Source organism: Lathamus discolor, chromosome 13, assembly GCF_037157495.1.
Source record: "Lathamus discolor isolate bLatDis1 chromosome 13, bLatDis1.hap1, whole genome shotgun sequence".
NCBI lineage: Eukaryota > Metazoa > Chordata > Aves > Psittaciformes > Psittacidae > Lathamus > Lathamus discolor.
Window position 1 is genome coordinate 11,419,004 of NC_088896.1, and position 12,620 is coordinate 11,431,623.

At 54.8% G+C, this 12,620-nt stretch overlaps 1 protein-coding gene and 1 long non-coding RNA gene across 2 annotated transcripts in view; one reads left to right on the forward strand and one right to left on the reverse strand.

Annotated features, from left to right (window-relative positions):
• LOC136021660 (uncharacterized) overlaps positions 1–12,620 on the reverse strand; it is a 123,734-nt gene that overhangs the window by 56,431 nt on the left and 54,683 nt on the right. The gene's annotated exons all lie outside the window — the stretch shown is intronic.
• SOX9 (SRY-box transcription factor 9) lies at positions 355–5,590 on the forward strand. Its single transcript, XM_065694121.1, has 3 exons — positions 355–1,230; positions 2,072–2,325; positions 2,924–5,590. Exons 1-3 carry the CDS (start codon positions 800–802, stop codon positions 3,700–3,702), a joined length of 1,464 nt encoding a protein of 487 aa, XP_065550193.1. The 5' UTR covers positions 355–799; the 3' UTR covers positions 3,703–5,590.

Below are 12,620 nucleotides of genomic sequence, written 5' to 3' on the forward strand. Positions count from 1 at the left end.
CCAACCCCGTTCCGCAGCTCCCGGGAAAATAGGAAACACCGCGGCGGGCGGAGCGCGCCAGGCCCCGGCCTGGCTGCGGGGTCCCCCGCACCCGCGCAAGGCGCCGGCCCCTCCGCTCCGCTCCGCGCCCCGCCCGCGCTCGCCGCTACCGGGGCCGCCCTCCCACAGCCGCCCCCTGCGCGCAGCGGAGCGGCGCTGAGCGCCCGCCGGCCCCGCCCCGCGGTAGCGGTTCAGCCAATGGGATGCGCGCCAGCCCCCGGGGGCCGGCCGCCCATTGGCGGAGCGCTGCCGGGCCGAAATCACCGCGCAGAGTATTTATTCCCGCGGCGCGGCGCGGGCCGCAGAGCCGCGCTGGAGACCGGCGGGGCGCGCCCGGCACCGCTGCACGGCCACGGCCACCCCGGCCCCGCGCTGCCCACCGCTGCCCTCCGCCAGCCGGCCCCGGGCTCTCGCCACGCCGGGCTTTCCTTTCCTCCTCCCGTCTTTTCTCCCCCGCAACTTGCAAAAGTTTCTCCGCCCGCCTGCGGGCGTTCGGAGTTCGGGGTTTTTTTTGGGTTTCGTTTTCGGAGGGGGAGGGGAAAATTATAAGAATAAAAAAACTTTTGCGAACTTTTTCCAGGTCCCCCCCCTCCGCTCCCCAGCCGGGCTGCGCGCTGGTGGAGGTTTCGCTTCTCCCAGATCTCCGGTTTTAACCCTTCCGTGCCCCTCAGCCACCTGATTTTTTTTTTTTTTTTTTTTTTTTTTTTTTTACGTTTTCATTTTTTTCGCCCCCTGTCCTCCCCCTCGGCCACTTTCTCGCATGAATCTCCTAGACCCCTTCATGAAGATGACAGAAGAACAGGACAAATGCATCTCCGACGCCCCCAGCCCCACCATGTCGGACGACTCCGCCGGGTCCCCCTGTCCCTCCGGATCCGGCTCGGATACGGAGAACACCAGACCCCAAGAAAACACCTTCCCTAAGGGCGATCCGGACCTGAAGAAGGAGAGCGACGAGGACAAGTTCCCGGTGTGCATCCGGGAGGCGGTGAGCCAAGTGCTCAAGGGCTACGACTGGACCCTGGTGCCGATGCCGGTCCGGGTGAACGGATCCAGCAAGAACAAACCGCACGTCAAGCGGCCCATGAACGCGTTCATGGTGTGGGCGCAGGCGGCCCGCAGGAAGCTGGCGGACCAGTACCCGCACCTGCACAACGCCGAGCTCAGCAAGACCCTGGGCAAGCTCTGGAGGTGAGCGCTGGGGCGGGGAGGGGGTTGCTGCGGGAATGGGGAGGAGGAAAAGGATGGGCTCAAGGCTGGAAAACTCGCGGAAAACTTCTGCATGCGCTGGCAAACTTGCAGGGCGTAGGAGAAGCCACAGTAGTAGGGGGGAAGTAGGGAAAGTGGCTGTCCCGTCTGGGTTTGCTGGTGGTTTCTTTCCCCTGAGCAATGCTCGGGGGAACGAGGAGGGGGGGCTGGCAGGTTTCCCCCCACCCCCAGGCCAGGCCAGGCTCGGTGCTTGTTTGTTTGTGCGCTTGGCCGGAGGAAATGATGGGTTTGGGGATTGCATCAGCTCGGCCCGGAGGAGATGAGGGTTGGGGGGAGCCGAGCGCAGGGTGAGCCCCCCGGGGGTGTGGGGGGGTGAGTGGTGCATGGCTGGGTGCCCTCCGACTGCCAAAATAAGGCAGGGAGGGGAGCAAACCAGCAGGGAAGTGAGTCACCTGGCTGCCTGCTGCTCTGAGACTGCGGGCGGGGGGGGGGGGGAAATCCTAAACTGGGGGAAGGAGCAGAGCAAAAAGTGAAGTGGCAGCTAAACCACCCCAGGGACAGGACTGTGTCCCCACAGGGGTGGCAGGAGGCAAGGGACGGACCCCGCTGAGCATCTTGTGCGGCCACTGACCCTATTTACAGGGAGCAAGAGGGGGGTGACAACCAGCATGTGCCCCAGACAGGGGGTCCAGCAGTACAGGGGACTTTGCATTACCAGGGACAGAGAGAAGAGCTTTGGGCTGGTGTTAATGCCATAGCGGGGGAAGCTGCTAATGCCCCCCTAGAGCTGCAACTGATCCCTCATCTCCTGTGTACCCCCCAGGCTGCTGAATGAGAGCGAGAAGCGTCCCTTCGTGGAAGAGGCTGAGCGGCTGCGGGTGCAGCACAAGAAGGACCATCCCGACTACAAGTACCAGCCGCGGCGGAGGAAGTCGGTGAAGAACGGGCAGTCGGAGCAGGAGGAGGGCACGGAGCAAACCCACATCTCCCCCAATGCCATCTTCAAGGCACTGCAGGCAGACTCCCCCCAGTCATCCTCCAGCATCAGCGAGGTGCATTCGCCTGGAGAGCACTCGGGTAGGTACCCATGAACAGTTTGGGGGGGGGGCGGATGGTGGTAGAAATCACAGCTACCTGAAAAAGTTGATCCTAAATTATGTTGGGATTAGGATTGGGTATTGGTGGGGGGGGGGGGGGTAAGAGAGATGCAGAAATACAGTGAGAAGGGGATGGCTGCGCCAAAAGAGGGGCAGAACTAAGCCTTGCCCATAGCACGGGTGCACCACTGCGCAGCCAGGGGTGCCAGCGCCTGCAGCAACTTCCATCCCTTCTCCTCATGCGAAACGAGAACCCATACTTATAAAAATATAACCCAAAAGATAACCCTGCTGCCATGGCTCACGTCAGAGTGCTCAGTTATTTTACCCGGCGCAATAGCTGGGGGCTGATAGAGCTCACATCTGCATTCCTCACACCTGGACATGCTTATGTTACCGTACACAACTGCTTTCGGAAGCAATGTGTTGTTATCCAGCCACCACACAGACCATAGGTTAACTATTAACAGCATTATCACGGCCGGCAGCACCTCTTGCCTTGGGGAGCCACGGGCTCTGCCCAGCCGCCATGGAAGCAACACCCCCTTCATGCCCATGCCCTTTCCTTCCTCCCGCAGGACAATCACAGGGCCCCCCGACGCCCCCCACCACCCCCAAGACGGACACGCAGCCGGGCAAGCAGGACCTGAAGCGGGAGGGCCGCCCCCTGCAAGAAGGCGGCCGGCAGCCGCCCCACATCGACTTCCGAGACGTGGACATCGGCGAGCTCAGCAGCGACGTCATCTCCAACATCGAGACCTTCGACGTCAACGAGTTCGATCAATACCTCCCCCCCAACGGCCACCCGGGGGTCCCGGCCACGCACGGGCAGCCCGGCCAGGTCACCTACACCGGCAGCTACGGCATCAGCAGCACATCGGGCTCGCAAGCCGGGGCCGGCCACGTGTGGATGTCCAAGCAGCAGCCGCAGGCGCCGCCGCAGGCACAGCCGCAAGCGCAGCACACGCTGCCGGCGCTGAGCAGCGAGCAGGGCCCGGCGCAGCAGAGGACACACATCAAGACGGAGCAGCTCAGCCCCAGCCACTACAGCGAGCAGCAGCAGCACTCCCCGCAGCAGCTCAACTACAGCTCCTTCAACCTCCAGCACTACAGCTCGTCCTACCCCACCATCACCCGCTCCCAGTACGACTACACCGACCACCAGAACTCCAGCTCTTACTACAGCCACGCCGCCGGCCAGAGCAGCGGCCTCTACTCCACCTTCACCTACATGAACCCCACGCAGCGCCCTATGTACACCCCCATTGCAGACACTTCGGGGGTCCCCTCCATCCCCCAGACCCACAGCCCGCAGCACTGGGAACAACCCGTCTACACGCAGCTCACCAGACCCTAAAAGCCATTAGAAAAACCAGAAAAAAAGAAGATATTTCAGAAGAGAAAAAAAAACAAACCAACACAAAACAGCACGAAAGCAGCAAGAAACAGAACTTCCACAGACTTTTTCCTTCTTTGAAATTAAAAGTAATAATTAAAGACACTGAGGTTAAAGCTGGCGGGGAGGAGGAAGCGCTTCTGCACTACAGCATCCCCCCGGGAAGTGGCCAGCCCGCTCCGAGAACCAGCAAAACTCGGTGCAGACTTTCCAAGGACCGGACTTAAACTCTGCTTCCAGGAGAGAGGAGACTTGCAACCAGCTCAGCTGCCTTGTTCTCTGGACTTTTGTAATGAGGTGTTCTTTTTTTAGCAGTTATTAACAAAAAAAGAGAAAAAAAAAAATAGGGGGGGGAATAAAGCAAAAACTCAGAGTCCTCTGTGAGGAATATTCTCTATTTTAAATATTTTTTAGTATGTACTGTGTATGATTCGTTACCAATTTGAGGGGATTTATACCTATTTTTTAGAGATGTTTGAAAAGCTCTTATTTTTCCAACAGCTAAAAGCCGACACTTAGCGGGGCAGCCCTAGGGTTTCTTGCAGCCAGAGGTATTTTTGTATAGATAAGTGTCTTTCTTTCTCTCTCTAAGAATAAAAGGCATAAAGCAAACCGCCGCGCTGCGACCTGGGACCGAAGCTCTGGGGAGCGGCCGGCGTCGGGAGGCAGGAGCTGAGCCTGTGCAGGGAGGAGCAGGGGAGAGGCTTTATTTTTCTAACTCATAGTAAAAACCGGCCGGGAGGAGGTTGGTTTTTAACGTTTATTTTTCCATAACCTTGAGCCTTAAGACGGAGAAAACGGAACAGATTCTGTTTGCCAACCCCGCGGCAAGAGGTGCCGGGGGGAAGCCTTAACCGCAGCCCTGTGCCACTCGCCTGTCCCCATCCTGGGGCAGGGGCTGAGCTCGACCCCTCTGCTCAGCCCCGACCACCCCAGACCCCCTCTCCTTGTGGGACATCACAGATACTTTAAGTTATTTATTTTGTGAGAAGAGCAGTTTTTAATCACCTTTTTCTTTCTTTTTTTTTTTTTTTTCTTTAATCTCCTATTTTTAAGCCCTTTCAAAAGCGATTGCATTTGTGGGAGCATTATTTGGAAGGTAACCGTGCCTGTTAAATTATGGTCTAAACTGTAACCAGTCCTTTATTTATCTCTTTAATTCTTTTTTATTATTATTATTATTATTCAGTTTTTGTTCCTGGAATCTGTGTCCTGGGTTTGTACAAACTCGTGCTCTTCCTGGGGTTTTTTTTTTTTCTTATAAGGATAAACTGGAAAAATGAAAAGAAAAGGAACTTGTACAAACTAAAGGTTGCCAATGTAGCGGATCACTGAATCATTTGCCTTGTTTTCTGCCTCAGCTCTCTGGGACACACGAGCTCGGGCAAGGACGAGACCCGAGGCTTCCACCCCCCTTCAGACTGGTGTGAGGTGGGGACGGGATGCTGGGGAAGCTGTGGCTGAACAGTTAAGGATTGCTTTTTAAAAAAGACAGCAAACTTTTTTTTCTTATTTAAAAAAAGAAAAAAATGATTTATTTGTTAACAGTTGGGTTGGTTTTGTTGGTTTTTTGGTTGTTTTTTTTTTTTTAGGGATTCAGTAGAAGAAGAAAAAAAAATCTTAAAGCACTCTTATAATATGGCATCTTCCTATTTCTGTATAAAAGCAGATCTTTTTAAAGTATTTCTGTAACTTAAAAGACCTCTCATTTAAAAATCATATTTTGTCTTTAGGTAAGTTTTGGTTTCGGTCGGTTTTGTTCGCAAGATCCTTCTCTTTGTGAAACTTACCTTTTTTTTTTTTTGTATATTATTGTTTGCAATAAATATACATTGTATTAAAAGTTCAACACCTCACCAGTGTCTGAGTTATTAACAGCCTTCAAGCAAACAGGGACCTGATGAAGCCCCAGAATGGGTTTGGCTTCACTTGGGGGGTCCCCCCTCTTTTACCGTCAATGGTCCTGAGCCCAGCATCAATGAGCTCCTCCAGCTCAAACCCCTGCCACGGGCAGGGACCCCTTCCACTGGAGCAGCTTGCTCCAAGCCCCTGTGTCCAACCTGGCCTTGAGCACTGCCAGGGATGGGGCAGCCGCAGCTTCTCTGGGCACCCTGTGCCAGCGCCTCAGCACCCTCACAGGGAAGAGCTTCTGCCTAAGAGCTCAGCTCAGTCTCCCCTCGGGCAGGTTCAAGCCATTCCCCTTGGCCTGTCCCTACATCCCTTGTCCCAAGCCCCTCTCCAGGTTTCCTGCAGCTCCAGTGCCTAAACGGGCACTGGAGCTGCTCTAAGGTCTCCCCTTCAGGAGCCTTCTCCAGGCTGAACAAGCCCAGGGTGGATGCCCAGCACCAGCTGGGGTTAAGGGGCTACACCAAGGGGCTCTGGGCTTTTGGGGCATCCCTACAAAACTGCTGAAGTTCTCCCAGAAGAGCTGAAATCCTCTGAACAACCGAACAGGACACGTACCATCCTCAAAGATCAACCTCACTTATCCCTGCTCTCCCACCACCCCAGACACACAGCGCAGGCACCCCAGCAAGGGGCTTTTCCCATCAAACCCATCCCAGGTAACCTCTTGCTCCAAACCTGCTGCACCCCAGGAGCAGCTCACTCTGTTCCAGGCAATCCAGCGCACGGCAACGCTACCTCACCCCACCATAACCTCCCACACCGCTTGCCATACCCCTGGCCCTGGCACACAGCTGTGCTGAGCTTCGCCAGTCCTCAGCCCATTTCCGACGCTGAGAGACATGCATCACTGCCGAGGTCAGTGACACAAAGCCGTGCAGGTCCTCTCCATCCCCTCCAAGGACACAGTTATTCACATAAGAAAACTTTGGGAAAACATCATAACCCGATGCTGATTCCACATGGAAGGCGCAGTCTGCACACAGCACACGAGGGTTTGGGACACCTCGGGATGCCCCAGCAGATAACAAACCCTATGACACCAACCTATTCAACCATTGCTTTGCCAACCGTTTATTCTCTCCAGACTCTTTTCCTGGCCAAAATCCCACCTCTGACCCCAGCAGCAAGAGCCTTCCTCCTCGGCGCAGGGACACGCTCGCTGCAGCCCCAGCACACAGCACGGAGCTCAGGGCTGCGCTGCAAAGCCTCCACACCGTTGTACAATATTTACTCTCACTACAAGTAACACTTAAGCCAATTAACTGAAAGGGATTCATTTACTTTGTGCATTAGTTGGGGTCAGTGTCACTATTTACCTGTGCAATCAGGCACCGCGGCCGGTGGGAACGCTTTGGTCCCAGCCATTTTCCTGCAGCACGTGGAGGGTTTCCCCTGCCCCGATCGGACTTTGCCCATTCCCGGTTTTTGGCTCTGCTGCTCCTTTGGAATAAAGGAGCAATCAGAGCTACTGGGTTATGGTGAGGAAGTGCCCGGGAGCCCCGGTGGGATTGAATTTGATTCAATGAACCAGGTGATGTCTTTCTGATGCTCAAACGGGTGGGTTGGGCTCTTAGCAATGAGCTGGAAAACATCCCCAAAACGGGACAGCCTTTGCCTGCCTGTCTCCTGGGGGTCTGGGACATGAGAGACCCTCTGCATCGCCCCAGCTTGCACCAGTACAGTGAGAACCTGAGGGTGGGAGCAGAACAGAGCCAGCGGCACTGCTGTGAGCGCCAACGCAGCACTGGGGTCTGCAGTGGCATTGCTGTCCCGACACGTCTGCCCTCCGCTCCCCCTCCATGAACCAGCTCCACCTTCCAGCCGGAAGCATCCCAGGGATATCTTCCTCACAAGAAACCAAAAGAGCAAAGCTCATGACCCAACCCTGGACCTGTAATTTCTGCGCTGTTTACTTATGGTGTGGGCTTTAATGCTCTTGGCCTCTGCTCGGCAAAGCCAAAGCTGGACGCGGGTCCCTGGGCAGCTCCGAGCTTCCTGCCCACCCACAGCCGGGGCTGTGCTCCGCATGGCGGGGGCACGAAGGGGACACCAGGAGGGAGAAACATGCTGGAAAAGCCTCGGAGCTTCAGGGCACTTTGTGCTAGAAAGCAGAGCAGGAGGGGTGGGGAAGCAGAGACATTAATGGAAGGGAACTCTTACAATGCTGCAGGGCAGGTTTGAGCAGCAGCAGATAAGAGCGGGTGCAGGGACAGATGTGCACCAGGGTGCTGCAATGCTGCACAGCAGGTTGGGGGCAGCAGGAGAGCCCCCCAGCTCCTGCAGAACAACACAGGGTGGGGATGGTGGTGGTGGGCAGCGTGCCCTTGGCTGCTTTCCCTTTGCAGTGCCGTATTTTGGCGTTGCGATAAGTTTGCTTTTTTTCAGCCGAAAAATGGCATTTTCTTCTTTAAATGAAGAGGGAGAAAGTTCCAAAGCAGCCCCGGGGAGCCCCATGGCCCATCCCTCATCTCTACCCAGGTCCCTGCAGTGCCCCGTTGTGCCGGGCTCGGTGCCCGGCCGGTTCCAGCCACACACAGCTCTGCGCGGCGGCCGCCTGCAGCGGTGTCAGCTGCTCAGCACTGGAGCTTCAATTTGCATTTCCTCAGCCAGCTGTTCCCGTTGACATCGCATGAAAGCCCTTCTCCAAGGGAAGGCAGCGAGATCGCAGCCAGCTGTGCGGCGGGATCCTGGGATCGGCTGCGGCTCCTGCCCAGCTGCAGCGTTTGGGATGTGTAACGGGGATATCTCACAGCAGAACCGGGCTCGCTGCGAGGCAACTGAGGTTTGCAAGGGTTTCTCCGTTCCTTTTTCAGGGCCCAGTTGCAGGAGCCAGGTGGTTAAATGGGATGGGGATTCGTACGCCAACGTGGAAAGAGAGAGCTGGGTTTTCCTACAAATCACAGCACTGGGCTCCCTCCCGGACCATGCTCAGCAGATGGGAATTGCTACCCCTCAGCAGGGAATTGCTGCACCCCGGGAGAGGTGTCTTAGGAAGGGGGAACCAATGCAAGCTCCCCTTCCTCTGCTGACAGCAGCAAAATTTGACTAGGATGCTTGGATTTGATGCTGTAAAGATAAACCTGTCTGGAAAAGACAGGGAAAGAGGACAGCTTGGAGTTGCAAGGCACAGACGGGTCCAAGGGGTAAGAGAGGATACTGGAAAACAAATCAGTGCTTAAGCATCTCCAGCACAAGGCTCCTCCATGCCTTTCAGGCCATCTCACACTATCAGAACAGCAGTAGCCGTGGGGATGTCGGTGCGGGGATCAGGTGCCAAGAATGCCCCATGCAATGCAGCAGACCACTGAGCTCCTGCTGTCCCCTCTGCCACCACCCCGAGGACTTCTCCTGCACCCACATGCTTTGGGTTTGCAGCACCAGCTCCAACAGCATGAAGGCAGAGGGCTAGAGCAAGCGGTTGGGCAGCGCCCATCACACCAGGACCACACTAACACCTTGTGAGGGAGGGAAGGACAAGGCTCCTGCAGCCTTCTCCTGCTCCCCCAGCAGCCTTCCTCCTTGAGAAGAAGGCAAAGCCCCCTCATTGCAGAATGAACCCTTTTGGAGCAGAAATGGGTCCATACTGAGTGGCCGTTCACAGGTCAAGCAGCAAAGCCCAGCGTCCGACCATCCTGCAGATCCCAAAATTCCCAGGAACATGCCACAGACGTGGTGTTCCACAGGCCACAGACACATCAGCATGGGCACAGACATGCCGTAAGTGCTACTGTAATATAAATAATTGATCCTAAGGTGCCTCGGGGGCCATAAAGACCTCAATTGTTAGCTCCTTGGGTCAGAGCCCACCTCTTTACTACGTGTTTGCACAAGGCCTACTCTAATGGGGCGCTGAGCCGCAATCGGGGTCCTGAAGTGCTATTGTAATACAACTACTAATCATGCAATAGCTGTTATACAAGCAGCCCCTGCTCACGGCTGCGCTCCGAAGGCTCATAAACCAGGCAAGACTCTATTGAAGTCAACAGGAGCTTGGCCCACGCGCAGGGAGCTGGATGGGAGCTGGATCAGCCAACCCCGCGGCTGTGAAATTCCAGGTTAATTCCACACGTGTGTGTATGTGCTGTGTGCACACGCGTGCACGTAGAGGCTGAGACCATCAGGGGCGAGTAGCTCGAGCTCTGAGACACGTTGTTTGTCAGGCTGGGGTGGGGAGGGGAGTTATTTCTTCATTAAAACAGAGTCATGTTTATAAGAGGCACAATAAAAGTCGTTTGAAATAAGAAATCACAGCAGCGATAGAGGCAGGGCAGGGAAACCAGCCCCCGACTCCCCATTTCTAATTAATTACCTGCCTGGGAGCTGCTCTCTGTTGCAGTGACTGCAACGTTTTACAGGGAGAAAGTCTGAGAGCTGGCTCTGTGCAGCTTACGAGCGCTGCGACCGCAGCGCGCCGGGAGCGGAGACGCAATAACCCAGCTCTTGCGCCCGACAGAGAGAGGTGTGACCGGGTCCAAGGGCTGCCCGAGCCAGACAGATGCAGCCATTGAGCCTGGAAATAAGTAAAACTTTAACAAGGCTGCGGCTCCGACTTGAGGAAACCCAAAGGCTGGGGAATGTGCGGTTGTCCTGAGACAGCCACGTGCAGAAAATACCCATGCAGGATGCGAGCTGCAGAGGTACCAGCACAATGACAGCCCGGCTCCATCCACTGCCCTGCAGCTCCAGCCCTTGGATCTGGCATCGCCTCCATCATCCTCCTCAAAAATCCCGTCAGGATCTGCACCCCACAGAGTCCAATTTCCCAGCTTTTCAGGGGACTTCTAATCCCCAGCCAGGAGTTTCCTTCAATACAAAGTGATGCTTCTCACTACTGGAAAGGATGCTTCATCCCTTGAAGCATCCAAGGCCAGGTTGGACAGGGCTTGGAACAACCTGGTCTAGTGAAGGTATCCCTGCCCATGGCAGCGGATTGGGGCTGAATGAGCTTTAAGGTCCCTTCCAACCCAAACCATTTTATGTTTCAACCCTTGGTGCTCAAGGTGACAACTTGGATATGGTCCTTCAGCACAGGTAGGTCAGTGTTTCTGCCCAGAAGGGCCCCTGCACGCCCCAAGATGTGGCAGAAGGAAAGGGAAATGGGGGGGGGGGGGGAATAAAACTAAATTGAAAACCCCTTTATATTTGATTTTCCTTCCCCTATGTGGGGATTAGTTACACACTTCATCTGGGCAGAAACCAACTATCACCGAGCAAGGTCTCGCTCCATAAATTTTAACCTGCTAATAATAAGGCTGGACAGGAGTTTTAAAGCTTCAGTAGACAGTTTACAATTAACCTACTCCTGTCAGCTGGAAAATCACCCTACAGTGGGATTCCAGGTCATGTCTGACTCACTTTGACTTAGAAACTGCTTCTGAAACCCAGCAAAGGTTTCATGCAGAGCCAGGGGGAAAGCCCAAGGGGCAGTTTCAGCCCAGACCTGACCTGGATTTCTCCTGGTATTGGGGCAGATTTTCAGAGGCATCCCATAGGGCTGCAGTCAGCCCTTGGGAGCCTTCCCAACTTCGGAAGCTCTTAGAACTCGTCCCAGTCAAGTTTTTATCATCAGCTGCAAGGGGACAAAAGCCTGGCTCAACACCTTTAGCTCAGCAGTTGCAATGCAGGAGAGGGAGAGGAAGACAGGGATTTTGAAGCCGCAAGCTACCAGAGATGCACAGGGGATGACATCCCAATGCCGTCGTGCCACAGAGCACAGCACATGCCTACCACACCAGCCCTATTGCCTCCTCAATCTCACCATGAGCTTTTTCCAAGCTGTCCGAACTGGGAGATGAAACCCATGAGTTGGAACCACCATCCCCATGGTCAGCTCCTGACAGAGCCAAGCTAACCATGTACACACGGACTTCCGTATGGCAGAACATGGGTACAGCCATTGAGACGCAACTCAGTTGTGTCTGATCCCACCTTCTCCCTCTTTTGCCGGCTCATTTACCACTTTTAAAGACAAACAGTGTACTATAGAGAAAGTACAGCATTGCCTTGGTGAACTTAGAGCTTTAGCATCCAAACCAGCCTACGTGGAACCTACAACCTCACACACCAAAGACTCTGGTCCCTTGTCTTTAGCCACAGCCACAAGGTGAAGCTTCAGAAAGGTCCCATCTGAACTCTCTTTAGCAAAACCCCAATAGTGAATTGCATTCGTGAGAAGTTAGGGGAGGGTGGGGGGGTGACACCCAGTCATTTTCTGTGATTAAAAGGCAAATTTTATTCCTCTAGAAACTTGGAAGCAAATGTGGCGTTGCCATGGTTTCACACCCACTGGCTGGAAATGACAATATTAGCAGGGTGACCTGGTAATTAGAAACTGTGCCCCCAGGTCAGGCTGCGGAGAAAATAAAGAGAGATTACCGAGTCCTAAAGACACAGCATAATGCTGCGGGCTCCTGGGCTCCCTACCTTTTATAACCGGCCCATTTAAATGCAGATTATGACTTTCCACCTGGGGCTGCTAATCTGTCTCACAGCCAGATCAAACAATAAGGCATCTCTCCACACTGTGGGGCCAGGGTGCTTGCGAGCCGGGTCTGTCATCAGCTCTGTCAGTCTGTCTATCCCCCTTTTCTCAGGGTAAAACCCAGGGTTTTTCATTGGCAGATGATTAGTTTTCCACCCTGGATGTTTACGTCCTCCCCTCTCCCTCCCCCCAAACCCCAGCCACTTGGACAAACCAGGCTCAGATTTTGCCCTCAGTGATGCAATGTGAAACAAGGGGGAGCAATCAAGCTCATTAGCACGGAGCTGGCATACACTCAGTATGGGGGGGGGGGGGGGGGAAGGATTATGCAGCACTACTTAGATAGAAGAGGGTGATTTCAAGGAAGCAGGTGGCTCCTCTCAGCCCAGCATCCCTATGATGGCATGAGGAGGACTTGAGTACCCAGAGTCTCTCCCAGCCCAGCAGCTCCTACTGGTCTCAGCTGGGAAGAAGCATGTCATCCCTATGG

Excerpts from the sequence above, each read along its gene's own strand:
- SOX9 (XM_065694121.1), top strand. The coding sequence starts at position 800 with ATGAATCTCCTAGACCCCTTCATGAAGATGACAGAAGAACAGGACAAA. Across the intron at positions 1,231-2,071 it reads ACCCTGGGCAAGCTCTGGAG|GCTGCTGAATGAGAGCGAGA; the intron begins GTGAGCGCTGGG and ends TGTACCCCCCAG. Across the intron at positions 2,326-2,923 it reads TTCGCCTGGAGAGCACTCGG|GACAATCACAGGGCCCCCCG; the intron begins GTAGGTACCCAT and ends TTCCTCCCGCAG.